The sequence below is a fragment of the Acanthochromis polyacanthus genome, chromosome 16 (genome assembly GCF_021347895.1).
Source record: "Acanthochromis polyacanthus isolate Apoly-LR-REF ecotype Palm Island chromosome 16, KAUST_Apoly_ChrSc, whole genome shotgun sequence".
NCBI lineage: Eukaryota > Metazoa > Chordata > Actinopteri > Pomacentridae > Acanthochromis > Acanthochromis polyacanthus.
This window is the reverse complement of record NC_067128.1, coordinates 21,101,087-21,119,194: the sequence shown is the minus strand read 5'-3', so window position 1 is coordinate 21,119,194 and position 18,108 is coordinate 21,101,087. Positions and strand designations below refer to the sequence as shown.

Here is an 18,108-nt window from a genome sequence, read left to right as displayed (position 1 = left end):
ATGTTTGTTGTGTTGGCAGTATGGACAGCCACTGTGGTCACAGATGCTGGGTTGCACAAAGATGTCTGCAAAGTGGTCCATGTGTGGACTTGGGTGGATGAAAAAAATTTTTTACCACATGCTTACCCTTGCAGACACTCAGACACTGAAAGACTAAAGGGTCTGAGGATGATAATTCCATCATCTTTTCAAGACCACAGTTCTACTTGTACAGCCGTAAACTAACAAGATTATGCTTAAAAGGCAAAAGTGCACATGCTTAGCAGTAGTGTGTATACCGGTATCTGGAATACACAGATACCACCAATCCTCCACAGCGAGAAGAAAAGGAGTGTAATAATAACATCTATAGTATGTGTGTGGAGTGTGTAGCTGCTGCAGTGGGAGCATCATGAAGGCTCAAGGAGCAACAGAAGCTGTAGATAAATTTCTGTGATTGGAATACTTGGCCTTAGAATTAGACTCAAAAATGCTGCTGGAGTTTTTCAAGCTGATTTTTAGGTTTCGACACTAGCATAATGCTAACATCAGATTGATACAAGCAATATGCGTGTCTTTTAGTTCTGTTTTGTCATATTGATAAAAAATATGCAAGTTTTTAACACACAAAACTTATCGGAATAGAAAAAAGAAACATCCTTTAGGTGGTTTCAAGCATTTCATGAACAATTTGACTTTTTTAAAAAAATAACTGCATCAACTGTCAACAATAGAAGTGGCTAACAGCAGTTTTGTTGAGGATTTGCTAGGAGTGAGGGTGAAACTACAGTTTTAGCACAGAGCCAAACTTTTTCATGTCCTCCACTTCCAGCTCTGCTTAGTGGCAGCCTTTCCCTCACCCTACTTGTCCCTCCTTTCCTTTTCCCTCATGGTCATGAATGATATGCATGTGTGGAATGTTTGCAGGTGCAGGCAACTGGATCACCTGAGTGAGCACACCTGTGGCAGGGAGTGGTCTACCTGCAGCTCATCAATCCTGCTTCACAAAAGTCAGTCTCAAACCACTACATAACACCAGACCATTGAACAACCTCTCCTAGTCAACCCAGGCCTTTGTTCTGCTTTCGCTTAGTTTCAGTTTCATTGTTTCAACTAGTTTCTCCTACAGCCTCACTTCTGTGATTGTTCCTGCCTGCTTCGCCTGCCTCCTGCCATAGTCTCAGCTCCTACGTGTCCATATCCAACCTGGTCCTGTCTGGATTCATCCCTTGGAATCTCCACCTAGTTCCTCACATGTCGAGATGCAATTCCTGCCATGTTGCCCATCTCTTCTTAGTTTTTTTTGTCAAGCCTTCCCTTACACAAGTATCATTCATTTTCAACATCCAGCGCCTCTCTCACTACACCGATTGGACTTGCATAGCTAATTTATTGGGTTTATTGAAGTGACCTGTGAGAGAGTTGGGAACCGCAGTGTGGGAGAGTCGGTTGGTTGTTTGTAGCCCATGTGGCATTCACAGCTGAAATGAAGAAGGTCTTCGAACAGCCTGTCAAAGGGAAAGATGCAAGCAGCCGACTTATCTACACCAGACAAGGATCCCTCAGTGTAACAGAATACGGCATGGAATTGCGGACCTTAGTTGCCAAAAGCAGCTGCAATGATGAAGCACTCCAGGGAGTGTTTTCTGAAGGCTGACAAGACGTTTTCAATGAACTAACTACTCATGATGATATTTCCAATTTGAACCAGAAGACACCCCTGAACATCCAGCTGGACAACTGTCTAGTGGAGTGCACTCTACAGATGACACTGTTGGTGAGCCACTCCGCAACGATGACACATCCAGCTCCTGTTGTAACCCAATCCTCCAGATCTGAACCTGAGCCCATGCAGATTGGACTAGCCAAGCTGTCCCCAGAGAAGGACCATCAACGCACTACTAATACCTGCCTGTACTGTCAGAAACTAGTTCACTGCATCGTCAACTGCCCAACTTGTCCAACAAAAGGCCCAGCTCATGCTTAATTGGGGTGATGTTGTTGAGCCGAACCTTTACGAAATCCCCTCAATGCTTGCAGCTCTCTGCCTCGCTCTGTTGGCAAACCCAGTCTTTACCTGTAACCGCCCTGATTGAGTTTTGAGCAGAGGAGAATTTCATGGACAGTTACCTAGCTATACATATGCCAATTCCAACCGTGCCACTAACTTCTCCTCTGGAGGCCCGAGCCCTAAACGAATTCCAGCTCACTCAAGTTAGCTGCAAGACTGTTCCTGTCTCTGGACTACCAATGGCTGCAAAAAAATAACCTTCATATCAACTAGATCAAAGAGGAAGTGGTATCCTGGAGCTCCCATTGCTATGCTCACAGCCTCTGCTCCGCTCTGACCCTAGGTGCCCCAGTGATTCCAACTCAGAGAATCCATTAACCTGTCTCAGGTCGCCCAAGAATACCACAACCTACCACAGGTTTTTAGCAAGGATTGTGCCCTTACCTTGCCACGTCACTGACCATACAACTGTGCAACAGACCTATTCCCTGGCACCTCCCTTCCCAGTAACTAGAATACTACCTGTCCAAGCCTGAACAAACAGCCATGAAAACCTACATTGGATTCCTTAGCAGCTGGAGTCTTCAGACCATCCTCGACTCCTGTGGCACTGGTTTCTTTTTTGTCAACAGGAAAAATGGATCACTGCAACCTTGCATCGACTTCCAGGGCTTGAACTATATCACTATCAAAAACAAATACCCATTACTCCTGATCAGCTTTGCATTCACATACCTGCATAAAGCCACCATTTTCACTAAGCTTGACCTCCGGAATGCATACCATCTCATTTGTATTTGTGACGGAGACGAGTGGACAACTGCTTTCAGCACACCTCTGAGACACTTTAAATATCTAATTATGCCCTTTGGGCTCACCAGTGCACCAGTCATCTTCCAAAATATGATCAATGACATACTCCGCAACAAGCTCAACCAGTTTGTTTTCGCCTACCTTGATGACATTCTGATCTACTCAAGCAACATGTCCATCAAGTCCTGGAATGGCTGCTAAGGTCCAAGGTTGAAAACTGACAGTTTCACACATCCACCATCTCCTTCCTGGGCTATATCATCGCACAAGGCGCAGTACATATGAACTCCAGAAAAACTCTCCACTGTAAAGGACTGGTCCCAACCAGACACCCACAAACACAAACAACTCCAGCAATTCCTAGGCTTTGCAAACTTCTTTACCATACGTGACTACAGTAAGATTGCTGCAGCCCTGACTGCCGTGACCTCCAACTCTAAGCCCTACTGCTGGACTTCTGAAGCTTCTTACATCTTCTAGGACCTCAAGTGTCGATCATCTTCGCTCCCATTCTCATCCAGCCTCATCCAAGCCAACGTTGATGCCTCCAACACCAGAGTGGGTACTGTCCTTTCTCAGCATTCCCCTGCGGGGAACAAAGTGCATCCAAATGCATTCTTCTCTTTGCGCCTTTCCACAGCACATAAGTAAACGGGAATTGTTGGCCATCAAGCTAGCCCCTGAAGAATGGAAGATCTGCGTAGAGGGAGCAGAGGAGTTCTTCATCGTGTGGACACCTAGGAGTTCATTGCATTCGGTTTCATTTGCGCCAGAAATAAGACTTGTAACCACCCAGTTCCAGTCTCCCCGCACCCTTGTCTATTTCGAAGTGTCCCTGTTCACACGTAGCAGTGAACGGCGCCACCAACCTGCCTCTATCAAATGGTAACACTACCACCCTCACTATAATTGACCACTTCTCCAAAGTCACCCATTTCATCCATCTGCCTCCTGCCATAGCCTCAGCTCCTGCTTGTCCATATCAAAGTATGTCCTGTCTGGATTCATTTCTCGGAATGTCTATCTGGCCCCTGAACATGCCGAGACGCATTCCTGCCATGCCACACACCTCCTCCGTCCGCATTACCCCACCTTTAGTCCTAATCTGGCTGTCAGATAAGTTAGTCCAGCTTCCTCTCTTAGGTTCCTATATTAATAATATTGTCCCTGTGTATAAAGTTGAGCATGTTTACATACTGCTCCGTGTAGTTTCGCCGTGTAGGCCTGTGTAGTGTTAACTTTGTTGTTCCACCATGTGTGAATTTCTAGATCTGTGCCATCTTATCTTTCCTAGCTTGTTGTATCAAGTACTGGTCAGTCTCTGCTGTGTAAATAAAATGTGCCTTCGTAAGATGAAGTCTGTTGGAGTCATATCAGTTTGCTGCTTTGTCCTGTAGTAGTATTACCAGTGTTGCGTAGTTTACCCTCCAACCTGTAATAGTTTCCCTTGGAAGTAGTCAGCCATGTGTTGTTCCCTCGATAGGTCTATTCCCCCCTTCCCTTTAACCTTCTGTGTAATCTGCTGTAAATATTGTCATTGTAAATTAATTTATCATTTACATTGACTGTGTGCTGTGACATATTTCAAGTGTTTATTTGCAATGGTTCAATCTCAGCTAATGAAAGAGAATGATCCCAGGCTATAAGAAAAGTGAAGTGAGTTAACATTGGCTTATCAGTTACGCTTCTATTATTTTTTATTTTCCCTTTGTCAGCAAAAATACCAGGACCTCTTTGCTATGTCCATGGATTTATGACTGCAGCTGAAATGTATGTCTGCAAAGATAAGTGCTAGTATGGAGGAGAGAAGATGAGATGGAGACAGACTGATACCTGGAGGTGGATGAGCTCGGTCCACACTGCATGAAGTAGGGAGACGAAACTGAATCCCTGCAAGGAGCAAGCGACACCAGTTAGAAAGATGCCGTTACCAAACACAATAATGCATACCAGGATATCCTCTTATTACCTATTATGCTTATACCTATAACAAGAGGTCTTATTCACAGGATGTTTTCTCTTTGCTTATGCACTTATTAAGTCTGTCATCAAGAGACATGGAGAGAGAAACACAGATATGCTCCATTTACAGTGTTGGAAATGTGTCACGCCAATGGGTTTTGTTAAGCAGAGCTGCTGGCATTTGGACTGCAATGATTTCAATAAAGTTAATTACATTTACAGTTGAATTGCACTAAACTTGAACATTGCCTCACTGTTTAAAAAAAAAAGGCAAATGTGGATTTTTTGGTAAATATTCCAACACTGGCTGTGTTTCAATCTCAGAATGCAAACATTCTAATGGCACTGACACAACTTGCAACTTGACAGTCAATGCTTATTGGCAACATTCCTCTAGAGGTGCCTCAGCCCTGTTAGTGTGTCTGATAACAGGGTTCATATTGCCAGGGGCAATTTCTTTAGTATCTGTTCCATTTGGTTCTGTTACAGCTGCCAATATTGTTCCAAACATCTTAATGCATTAGAAAACCAGTAACTTTCAATAACTCACAGTAAAAAATAGGGAGAAAAGTATCCAGAAAGAACTACAAACCAAACCAAAACAAGTTCCATTTCCCTCAGCAAATACTGGCCAGAGCCTTTGAAGAATCAGTGTTTGCCATGGTTCTTAGGAATTTTGCCGATATGCATCACCCTAATATATTAACCATGTGTCATGGCAGATCTGTCCATACTCATCAAGCTTGGGTCAGTCACTAACTTAGTAATGCACTAAAACATCATGAAAAAACAGCATGAGACAACATGCAGACAGCTATACCTTTTCATATTATACATACTTATAAAACACAGAGCAGAAATCATTAAACATAAACATAATAATTTAGTAAAATGCAGAAATTCAGAATTTCAGAAAATGTTATTCATTTAAATTAATTGCTTCTAATAGTGATATATATATATGTTTAATCTGTGGCTATTATATAGAGAGATATTCCGTATTCATATTCAGAACTTGTTTATTTATCAGTACAGTGTGTCTTCTGTAAGAGGCACAGGACATTACAATTTTTGAGTTAGAAATGTCATGTACAGACAAAGACTTAGAAGAAGAAATAAGGACAGTTAATATATTCAACTATGGGATTAGCCACTCGACAAATAAAAAACATTGCCACAATCATGAGCTCAAAGAGGAAATTTTAAGTCTCTGTCAAATGGCATTTTTGTAAAGTTAACTGAAATTAAGCTTATACAGTAAGAAAATAAAGAATAAGATAAAATATGCCCAGACAGAGAACTATTTTTTTCTTTTCTTGTTTGTTTTAACCTGAACGGCAAGACAGTCTGTTTTTTCATTCTCTCGTTTACCTTTAGGACTGCCTCCATTGAGTCAACAGTACAGCACGTTGAAAAGAATTATATGCTGTGCTGCAACTTGTGGAGCTTTTTTAACTTTCACTTTATATATTTCCATTTGTCAAATCTTATACAGAATAGGGATGATGACTCTTTATACTTCTCTTTGTCTATGGTTGCATGAGCTTAGGTCATACTTTACTTAAAGCCCAAGGACACAGATGCATGTGAAATGCAATTCTAATCATTACGGGAAATTTCAATTAGAATAACTTATTATGTCAGCTTCTTTTATGTCAACTTGTTTGTCATATGTAGTTAAGATTCCGAATTGATTACATAGATATAACACAAAAACTATGGTACTTAGATGGACTTGATGTAAAGTGCAACCTAATTTCATTTCATATTAGTTTTGATGCAGGAAAGTATGTAGCACACCTTCACTCTCGTTCTTTTCAGCAAGACCTCTCAAACCTTTTGCTCCTTTGCGTTCAAGACTTAAATTTCTGAAAAATCCATGAAAATGCTCTGATTGTGTTTCTTCTCCGTCCAGCTCCCTCCATTTGTGCCAGAAGCTGTTGTTGCCATAGTTGTCGACTCAGACTGGCAAAGAGGCTGGTAAGACGCTGTTCCTACTCAGGTCAGGGTGGATTATGAGTTAATGACATGCAATGACTGGCGAGCTGCATACATGAGCATGGGGGCTGAAAATGTAACAGAGTGATTGTAAAGACTCTAAAGTCACTATGTTTTGTTCAACTCTCAGCTATATTAACATTCAGGGATGGAGTCACTGTCTAATTACACTCCATTTTAACAAGGATTCAGAAAAAGTAAATGTTTCTTTTATCTAAACAATTACATTGCAAGCCTAAAATCACTAGTGTCATGTGTAACTTGAATAGAACTAAGCATGTCACAAAGATATATCAAAAAATATTTTCACATTAAATTTAAATTCAAATTTAAATTGCCTAAAGTTGTCTATTCAGTGCTGGACTCCCAGATAGTTAAATCTTATGTTAAATATTTAACATCAAAACGGTCTGAAATAGGCAGTTTTTGTTCAAAGAAGTTCTCCCTAAAAGCTTCCATTTTGCCAATGACAAAAATAAATTCCTCTGGCCTAGAACCGAGCTTGAGTATGGCACTGGTGGTTTGCAAAGATGGTGTGGCTGGATAGATAAATGGAGGAATGAATGACTGAATGAATTAATGGTTTGACGTAGGACAACTAGCAGGACTTGAGGGTGTGTATAGGTCAATAATTCCAGATGATCTGGCTGAATTTGTATAATTTAAGGCATCGTTTTGTGTAGCCTTTTTTCTTTACAATAAAACAAACATGTTGTTTATAGCCACATACATATATACATACAGTGGTGATGCCCCCATGGATGCAAGGTGGATTAACCTTTTATGTATGATTATATCACAACAAACCAATACAAATCAATGGCCCAGATCTATAATTTCTAATAAATGTTGTAATGAATTTTCACAGATTTTGAAAAGTGAAAGTAAGCTGAAGAATAACCCCACTATCAGCCACAAGAGACAAAGCAAACTTCATTGTACTCTATAATCAAGCGTTTGAAAAAAGGAAGAACGTATTGACCATTTTCCTTGCAATACCACTTGTTGGGTTAACCATATAGGTTTGTCTTGATTTTGGAAGCTAAAAAGTTGGCAAAGAAGGGTTTGCTAATGGTTAGGTGAAATATTTTGCATCTAAAAATACCAAAAAATAAAAAATTAGCTTGAAGGTGTGTTAATAGTTCATTCGACTGAGCAGTGCTCATGTGGTCAAAAACTACAAGATATTCTACCAATTCCATGTCCATACATGGTAGCGCCTGCTGGTATTTCTAAAGCAGAGGTCATGGGTTAGCCAAAACATTTATGATTCATTTAAAAAAAAAAATCTGTAGTATTTTGACATGTTGCTTTGAACTAAAACGTTGGACAGATAGAGACAACTGACCAAAAATACATCACCATTCATGGGATCTGCTGCGTTCTCATTAGAGAACTGCAATTTATATTGAGCAGCGTAGGACTACTCAAAGAATGAAAATTAACTGCAACATATGGGTCAGTCCAGAATTGGAGGACATGTTACGATCCACCCATCAACTTTCAAATAATCAATCTACAATACCAAACATGCAGCTATTGTGTAAATTTACTTGTCCTGAGACCAAATCCTTAACAAAAAACTAGGAGAAAAGAATGTTTGAAAATATTTTTTTAAATACCAAAAAAGTCCACATAACCCTTTTAGCGGGTAGAAGAAGAAGAAAACAGTGAATCACATGAAACACTGGAATTAACATCATCAAACAGTTTTCCAACAGAATGAGTAGAGCAAAGCTATGTCCTCTCTTCTATTTTTCATATTTTCATAACATTGTCAGCCTTGATTGAATGTCTCACTCTACCTCATGTAACCCTGTTATACATATTATCAGGATAAAAAAAAAGTCTTTTCACTTTTTTCTTTATTTAGTAACTTTGTCCTCTTGGTCAGTAGTAACAGCTAGCTAAATATCTAGCTTCTACTCCTGAGAAAAAGCTAATATTAGCATGGACTAGCAACCCTGTTACTGTGACTAGAGCAGGGTTAGCAAACAACAAATAAAACATGGAATAAAAATGATACCATGATGTCTAAGCTGACCCAATCAAGCTTTTACAGTTTATTACCTATTATTGATGAATATGTAGCAGAAAATTGTAAAAGAGAAGGTTTATTTTTCAAAATTTTTGAAGCCCAAATGTCATTCCAATTCTGGAATGACCCATATAACACTGTACTTCCACATCATGGCTGGATGCTTGTTGAATACTACATGTAGAAATGTTCAGACTGCTTGATAAGTTTCACTTCTCAATGAATTTAAGCATGAGCTAACACTGTCAAAAATATCTGCAACCATGTGATACATTTAGGATACTAAATATATCACCCACCAAATATATCACCCACCACCTTCAAACCCATCATCAAGGTAGTGGCCATTCCCCCAGAACTAACCGAACCATTGGAAGCAACAGTCTTTTCTACACACATAAAATGACTTTTTATACATTAAAAACTAATGAGATTGATATCCTCTACAAGCTGCATTGATTTGTGGTGGTTTGCAGAACAAAGCTGTTATGTCGGTCATAACCTGCCTTGTAGCATGCCAGGATATTTAAAATAAGGCGACACTATTGTGTGTTGATTTTATTCCCCTCTGTTTGCTTAAATAAAATGTGTACAATGGGTAAAACAAAGGGTGTGAGTCACTATTAATACCAATGAACTTGAACAGAACTGTAATATTAAAAATATAACAAAGAAAAGCAAACAAAATAAATAATTTTATGAACTTTGTAAAAGGTTTCATCCACATCTTAGATAGCATGTATTCCATTTGTGCAGAGCAGACTTAAAAGGAACAGTTATCCTTGTGTCTCACTGTTCAAATTAAGAAGATACTGTATAAAATTGCCCTCGTGCAAACACAGGGGCAACAGGTAGCCATGCTTTGTTAGTTCTGATCTTTCATTTTGTTTATCTGAATTTTCCAGGACTATTAAATAATCTTCAAGATTCCACTCGATTCAATGTGGAAACAGATGAAAACACTTAAATGTACTGTACATACTTATACATGACAGCATCTTTAGCTTATGGTAGATCTTATTTTTACTATGTGAGAAATGCTAATGAGTCAGACAAAATGTATGGAAAACTGTATAAACAACATAGAAAAAAAGATAGAAGAATAAAAGCGATGCCCTACCAGACCTACCGTACTCTCTACGCCCCCCAGCTAAGCTACGGGCGCCTGAAATGGGGGAAAAAGAAAAAGGAAAACAAACAAACAAACAAACAAACAAACAAAAAGATGATAGCTTAGTAGAAAAGCAACGCATATTGAGAGGGTCAATGTGAAAGACACTGTGCCAGGCCCATGGTGTGTACTTGCAGTGACTTACAGTGTGCAGACGATGTACACAAAAACACTACTTTTGCTGTACATTAGTTTTACCTTTGAATGCCATTGTAAAGCTATGATCCCCATTTGTCATTTAAATTACCATAAACATAAGCATTATAAACATTTTAATCCATGGTTTTATATCAATTTATGAAAAATACATAAGGCCAATAAAAGTTTTGAATGAAAAATCACAAGAAACACCACGATAAGCAAAAAAAAAAAAGGAAAAAAGGAAAACAAAAGTATCACACTGTTTTCATTCATTGAACAAAAAAGCATAAGCTAACAAATGCAGACTAAACTGTGGTTTTCAAAAGGATACCTTATAACTTTGACAAAATCTGATTCACTTTACAATACAGTCTGAGATCCCTGAAAATTGCAAGATGAACAGAGTAGCACGTTTTCTCCAAGACACCTTAAATAAATGTAGGAAGAAAACACGTGTAGAAAAGGATTTATCTTCCAGCAGATTACAAGTTCAGGTGAGATAAGATTCCATCCAAAAACCTTTGTCCTAATAACTGGACTTCACAGGGTTGGCACAGTTGCTGCATCAAATCTCTGGATGACAACAAAATGTAAACAAAAACTAATTTGGCAACTGACTACATACTGTAACATATTAGATACTGTAGACAATCCAGAATCTCTTACACATAATTATATATTTCATTTCACAAAATATGATTGCATGGTTGAAAATAGTTGAAAATACCCTTTGACAAATTTTTCTTCATTTAAATGTATATCTTCCACATAATATCATTTATATAATTAATTTTAAAATAATATATCTGTATATATCTGTATTTTTGCTACATTTTAACTTGCTTCAAGGGAAGTGTAATTTCTTTGGGCTAAATAATGAAATGATAATGAAACATTTAATTAAACCTATTTATAGCATTGGTGAGTTCCCTGGCATCAATCGATCACCAGTTCACAGTTTACTTGTCTATAAATTTAGTAGAATGTTAAGCATTTGTACAGCATTTCCAATTACTTTATCGCAGGCTCTTTTTCTTCGAAATTTGCTGTAGTCAGTAAATTGTCAGTGATACATATATGACTGTTTCGTTTTGTATATGAAATCACAAAACACACAGATGCTACAACATGGCAGGAATCTCGCCAACAATGTGTTAGATTCTAGAATATCTATAGGTTAAAATGAGAGAAATATGAATGAAACAACTGTTTTGTAGGAAACACTAAAACATACTTTAGTGTTGCCTGTGGCTCATGCAAAAAAAAACAAAAAAAAACAAACTCTAAACAGCTAATATCTATAATTGCAAATATTTCAGATGATATATAACAATTAACAAAGGATTTGCATAGAATGAATGAATGTAGATTGGAGACATCATGATTAGCCAGTCTTCAGCACCTTTAAAATAGTTTGCATTCCCTAAATATTGGGAAAAGATGGAAGAGAGGAACGCATCAGCAATCCCCTCTTATTAAGAAAACAAAACATTAATACAAGCCTTTCCACAGTTTTTTAAAATATATTTATATATTTTTTAATATATGTACACTAATAGTCAAAAGTTTGGACACATCTTCTCATTTAATGGTTTTTCTTTATTTTCATGACTATTTACATTGTAGATTCTCACTGATGGCATCAAAACTATGAATGAACACAAATGGAATTATGTAGTAAACAAGAAAGTGTGAAATAAGTCAAAACATATTTAATATTTTAGATTCGTCAAAACAGCCACCCTTTGCTTTAATTACGGCTTTGCACTCTCTTGGCATTCTCTCAATGAGCTTCATAAGGTAGTCATCTGAAATGGTTTTCAATTCACAGGTGTGCCTTGTCAAGGGTCATTTGTGGAATTTCTTGACTTCTCAATGGGGTTAGGAACATCAGTTGTGTTTATGCAGAAGTCAGGTTGGTATACAGTTGACAGCCCTATTTGACAGCAGTTAGAATCCATATTATGTTAAGAACCAATCGGCTAAGTAAAGAGTCCATCATTACTTTAAGAGCTGAAGGTCAGTCAGTCCAGAAAATTGAAAAAAACGTTTAATGTATCCATAAGTGCATTCGCAAAAAACCATCAAGCGCTACGATGAAACTGACTCACACGAGGACCGCCCCACGACAGGAAGATCAAGAGTCACCTCTGCTGCTGAGGATAAGTTCATTAGAGTTACCAGCCTCAGAAATTGCAAGTTAACAGCACCTCAGATTAGAGCCAAGATAAATGCCAGACAGAGTTCTAGTAGCAGAAACATCTCTACATCAACTGTTCAGAGGAGACTGCAGAAACAAGATTTGTTTGGGCCAAGAAACACAAGGAATGGACATTAGACCAGTGGAAATCTGTGCTTGGGTCTGATTAGTCCAAATTTGAGATCTTTGGTTCCACCTGCCATGTCTTTGTGTGGCACAGAAAAGGTGAACGGATGGTCTCTGCATGCAAGGTTCCCACCATGAAGCATGGAAGAGGAGGTGTGATGGTGTGGGGGTGCTTTGCTGGTGACACTGTTGGGGATTTATTCAAAACTGAAGACACACTGAACCAGCATGGCTACCACAGCATCCTGCAGCGACATGGAATTTCATTCAGTCTGCATTTACTTGGACCATCATTTATTTTTTTAACTGGACAATGACTCCAAACACACCTCCAGGCTGTGGAAGGGCTATTTGACCAAGAAGGAGAGTGATGGAGTGCTGTGTCAGATGACCTGGCCTCCACAGTCCCCTGACCTAAACCCAGTGGAGACGGTTTGGGATGAGATGGACCGCAGAGTGAAGGCAAATGCAGCCAACAAGTGCTCAGCATCTCAGGGAACTCCATTAAGACTAATGGAAAACCATTTCAGGTGACTACCTCATGAAGCAGATGAGATAATGCCAAGACTGTGCAAAGCAGTAATCAAAGCAAAGGGTGGCTATTTTGAAGAATCTAAAATATAAAACATGTTTTAACTTATTTCACATTTTTTTGTTCACTATATAATTTCATATGTGTTCATTTATAGTTTGATGTCTTCAGCGAAAATCTATAATGTAAATAGTCATGAAAATAGAGAAAAAATATTAAATGAGAAGGTGTGTCCAAACTCTTGATTGGTAGTGCATATACATTTAACCTATGACCATATATTAAATGATCCTAGGTTAAATTTTGTCACAGTCATATGCCTTTCATTGATATCTTTTATGATTTAAATATTCTTATCCAGCGTGTAGCTGATCCGTAATTAGAAACTTCAAATCTTTAGTTTGGGTTTATAACAACAATAAATAGGTTAGAAACTGTTAAAAAAAATCTTATTATGTATTGCAAATAGTAGAGAATTACAACAATAGATTTGAGTGTATTCCGTCCCTATTATTCTTTGTACCAAAACCTCATAAAACATCACATTTACAGGTAAAGAACTGCTGCCCAGCAAAACCTGCCTTAAACTGGTGTCCCTCTTTAACACATATTTTAGATTATCAAGGCAATTGAATCATTTAGTTGGGCTTTTCAGCCCAGGCTTAATGAGTTATATACTTCAATGGGTGCATGGGGTGGAGCTACTACAAGAACTCAAGAGGAAATGTCTGCATTTGTTCTTTTGTGGCTTCCACTTTAATGCTGATCTTACCTCTAGTACAACCTTTGTATGAATATCATTCTTTGAAAATGCCACTTTTTCTGCAAATATTGTCTTTTGGTCGTGCAAAGGGGGAAGAAGATCCACTCTCTTTTTAAAGTGAGAGATGATTCCTCTCCTTTATTAAGTCTTTTTGAAAGGTTCACATTTCAGTCAGGGCTCTGATACATATAGGTTTCCCATGGTCCTGTGCTGCAGTGATCGTCCAAAGATAAGTGCTGTCAAACTTTGTTGTTGGCCTCAGTTCGATGCGCCTTAGTATAAACTTTGGTGCGTCATGTTGACACAATGGAACAATGGATGGATGAGTGGTTAAGGAGAAAGTCCATAACAAATGAGCAGCTATAATTTTCTTAGTGACAGACAAAATGAGCAATTAGCCAAATATAGCAGATGATTGAGGGTTCCAACCTATTAAGGTTTGACAGGAGCCCAGCTAAGCCATCACTAGTGAGGCGGTGTTAGTACATTCAGTGGTACTATACTGCACCTCTGGGGACATGTCGAAGAGGTAGAGGCCCTCAGTGGCTCTGATTGTCTACTTATAGGGACTAATGTTTCTCTGTTGTCTTTCAGAAATGATGAACTGCCAAAGTTACCATCTACTATTACTACAGAAATGTGACATAAATGGTAGCAATTAATTCTAATCTCAAAAACAAAATATACAAAACAATAAACTGTTTTTATCTTTTTTTAATCATCTCTTCTCGAATTAAATAAATTTTAAAAATAGCATGAATATGTAAGACACCAAACATGTAGGAAACTCTGGTCACCACTGTATGAAAAACAACAGGCGAAACACTGGTATGAACTACCAGCTTCCTTATGGGGTGAAAAAAACAGCTGCATGATGAATATGTCGAAAAAATGCAGACAGATCTTGAAGACTGGAAAAAGTGCTGTTTGGTTTAGAACCACAGTAACTACTATTACCCCTTCAGTGCCTTCAGGACACCATATGTTTGGAACTGCAAACAGTACAAGTATTGAATATAAGTTTCTCTATATACAAAATGGTACATTTATATACATATACAGAGTTTGAATATGAATGCATTTTATGTGCAGGAATGAACTGAAGCCAATACATTCATAGTTCATGACCACTGTGAATACCTCTCACTGTTTTACTCTCCAAATGCTGTGACACTTTGTGACCAGTCAAAATAATTCGTAAACAATTTGGGTCAGGGACTGAGTCCTCAGAGCTTTGGAACAATCCATACAATGTTTCAGAGGACTTGACTTGTACAAATTTTATAGGGGTAATAATAAGATTTTATCAGCACTATCTAATGTTTTTTAAATTCATACAGTTACATCTTGATGTTGTGTCATCAGTTCACCACTAAGAACAGTTTAGTAAGACGGAAATATTCAAAAATGCCCATTTCACCTGCAACTGGCTACAAAATGGATGAAGGCCATGGAAAAGGAATGCTTTGATTAGGATAACTAAGAAGTAAAGTATAGGTCAATATATTCTTAAATAAGGTATTATCTTCAATGCATTCATTAAAAAACTAGGGTTTATAAAGTTATTCACAGTATTTTTTCAGTATATTTAGGTGCTTAAGAGGATGTTTCTACATGAAGAGAAACTGGAATGAACATGAGCTATTCAAATTCATGTGCAGAAACAGACCATCATATGCCTCATCGCACAACAGCTGATTATTGAGTGTTATCATTAAATATCCCTCACATTTGTTATCATGCTTACTTGAATTGACTTTTTCTCTGAAGGCTGGGTATTTAAGACAGTGGAGGGAAGATGATGCTGCACTTGTTGGCACTTGAGGATCTGAATGTCAGCCACATTTTCTCTCACTTTCTTATGTTACCGTATTCTGGTGTAAAACAAATCACTCTCTTTTATTTCATGGCTAAGCAAGACACTTGTTAAAAGATTTCTTGAACAATGCTGTGAGCTGTTCAAGAGATGACAGACTATGTGTCTGCATAGAGTAAAGGGACATCTAACAACAGCATTGCCCTGCTTTCTTTGATAAATGTCAGGATTTTACCCTGGCCTCCTCATCTCATTTACAGTATGCACAGAATATGAATGATTAGAATGACATAGACAGATATGACATGGGCCCACTGGTGTATTTTCTGCTCCACAGCTCTAAACTGGCGCTTCTGTGACCACCTGTGTGGCCACTTGTGTCTGGCTGCTTAGGAGCCTTTTGTTTTTTGTTGATCTCCCATGGGAAGTCCTCTATTGGAAGGGGGCTGGCAGGGCTGCCTGAGCCCTCTGGCGTGCTCTCAGGAGTTCCCTCTATAATCTCGATTCTCGGTGGATCCATCAAATCCATGATGCTGAAGGGTGCTGGCTCTGGTTGGCACATCACTGACTTGTCCTCTGTGTTCTGTCGAACAGACCAACTTGAGCCTGCCTGAATTCCTATAGACACTCTGTCGTCTGTTTGTGTGGTACTGTCGCTGCAAGGCTCCCGACACAAAGTCCACATATTGTAGCACTGAGTAAAGTTGAAGAAGTTGCTGTTGAAAGTTTTTAATTCCCCACAAACATCTCTTCGCAGCTCCGCTAGCTCATAGCGCATTGCTGAGATTTCATCCTTCCACTGCATGTTAAAGGCAGCAACCATGTTTGCAGACTCCTTGAAGGCCTGAATGGCCTGAGGGACTGGTGGCTCAGATGTGGCTATGGGTGAGGCAGAAGGGACCCTGTATGAAGGCGGTGATGCTGGCGGGACAGAGATGGCTGTTACGGTGGAGCTAGTACTGTGCTGGCTGCGAGCAGCCGCGGTCTCTCTCTCCAGCCGTTCGAGCTCCGCATAAGCAGAGGAGCTAGCACCATCATCATCCTCTATCATGTCGTCATTTAGTAAAGATGTCCCATCCACAACATCATATCCCTCTGGAAGAAAAATGTGAATATGCAAACAGAAGGACATTCAAGGTGAAAGGAACAGCTGGAGTGTGATTTGATTTGGATTCTCAACACATATCTATGGAAAACATACAGTATGTGAGTGGCAAGTTCCAAAGATATTCAAGATCAGCTCTATTAAGTTCCTATTTGGTTCCGAAGATTTAAACGTTAAACGAGGGGCAAGCACCCACAGTATCCGGTGTGCTGTACAAGTGAAAATTTGATTGCACTAGAGGTGCACAAAATCAGGAAAAGTTTCTTCTTCTTCTTCCTTTTCTTCTTCTTGAACTTTTGAAGTGTAGGTTTTTGCCACACACACAAAAAAGCCAAATTTATATATAAGGTGAAACCAGCAAGCAATAGAGATAAAATCTACCAGAGTCAATACAGACTAGATACCTTTTCTGAAAAAGGATTTTGAGTCCCTTTACATCACAGAAACAGGGACTGTCAGTAAACTCACATACTGTAGGCTTTTCACAATGTTTTTACACTGCCTTCTCAGTCATCTCAAGGCTTCTTTCCATCTTTTCACTGCACAGCACAACAAAAAGTAAATTAAACATAAAATGCATCATTGGTAAATCATGAATCCATTGTCTGATGTGCTTTTCTCAAGACATTTTAAATGTTTCTCAAATTTGTGCTATTTTGTGCAAAAGAAAAGATGTAAAGGGAGTAGAAGAATCACAACCCACTGGGCCAAGAAGCAGATATGAACCCTATTGAACATATCAGGTCCAAGGTGGCTGATAAGACCATGTGGAGTAATTCGTAACCCGGTAAGGGGAGGGGTCATCCTCCCCCTTCAGGGCTGCACCAGGGAGAGGCTGCAATCCCACAGTCAAAGACAGCTGACAGACTCAATACCAAGGGTTAGACTTTGCCACATGTGGCCTTTATAGAAATCAGATTTTCATGGAAAGAAAAAAATAAAGTTCACACATGTACAGCAGACAGAGGCTGCTCTCACAAATGATTGGAGACAGTGGCAATGCGGTAACATTCAGCGCTATTTTATGGTTGCGACATGAAAACATTCTGAAAAGTTTGGGAAGTACATCTCTCATACATTAACACTTACAATGTGGTCTAAGAACACTTAAAATAGAGACATGGTAAACAACTCACAAAATCCAGCATCACATTTGTCACTGTAAACAATAATCTGAGGTACAGAGTTTTATGAAGAAATCAATGAAAATGTCTGAGGTTTTATGAGTTGTTTGGTACCGTGTTTACTACTTAGGATAACATAATGAGATACTTCTACCAATTACATATAAACTCTATGTATCTATTATTTTTACTGAGAAGGCAGTGCAAAAACACACATATACATAGATATATGTATGCGTGTCAACATTAAAATACCTGCAACAATCATCACTGATGCCTCCAGTTGTTCTTTCCCCCTGGTTATCCTTCAAGAGATGGATGGTCAAATG

General features: G+C 38.8%; 1 protein-coding gene across 11 annotated transcripts in view; it reads right to left on the bottom strand.

Annotated features, from left to right (window-relative positions):
• The window catches only part of LOC110952175 (disks large-associated protein 2), a 147,801-nt gene that overhangs the window by 27,409 nt on the left and 102,284 nt on the right, over positions 1–18,108 (bottom strand). For 4 of the 11 annotated variants that reach the window (XM_051960752.1, XM_051960756.1, XM_051960755.1 and 1 more), the window contains 2 exons: positions 9,922–9,966; positions 4,637–4,693 (listed from right to left, as the gene is read on the bottom strand). In XM_051960752.1, coding sequence (XP_051816712.1) covers positions 4,637–4,693; positions 9,922–9,966 — 102 coding nt within the window. Of the gene's footprint in view, positions 1–4,636; positions 4,694–9,921; positions 9,967–10,227; positions 16,646–18,108 lie in introns of those variants that run through there. The other 7 variants (XM_051960760.1, XM_051960759.1, XM_051960758.1 and 4 more) reach the window with 3 other exon arrangements.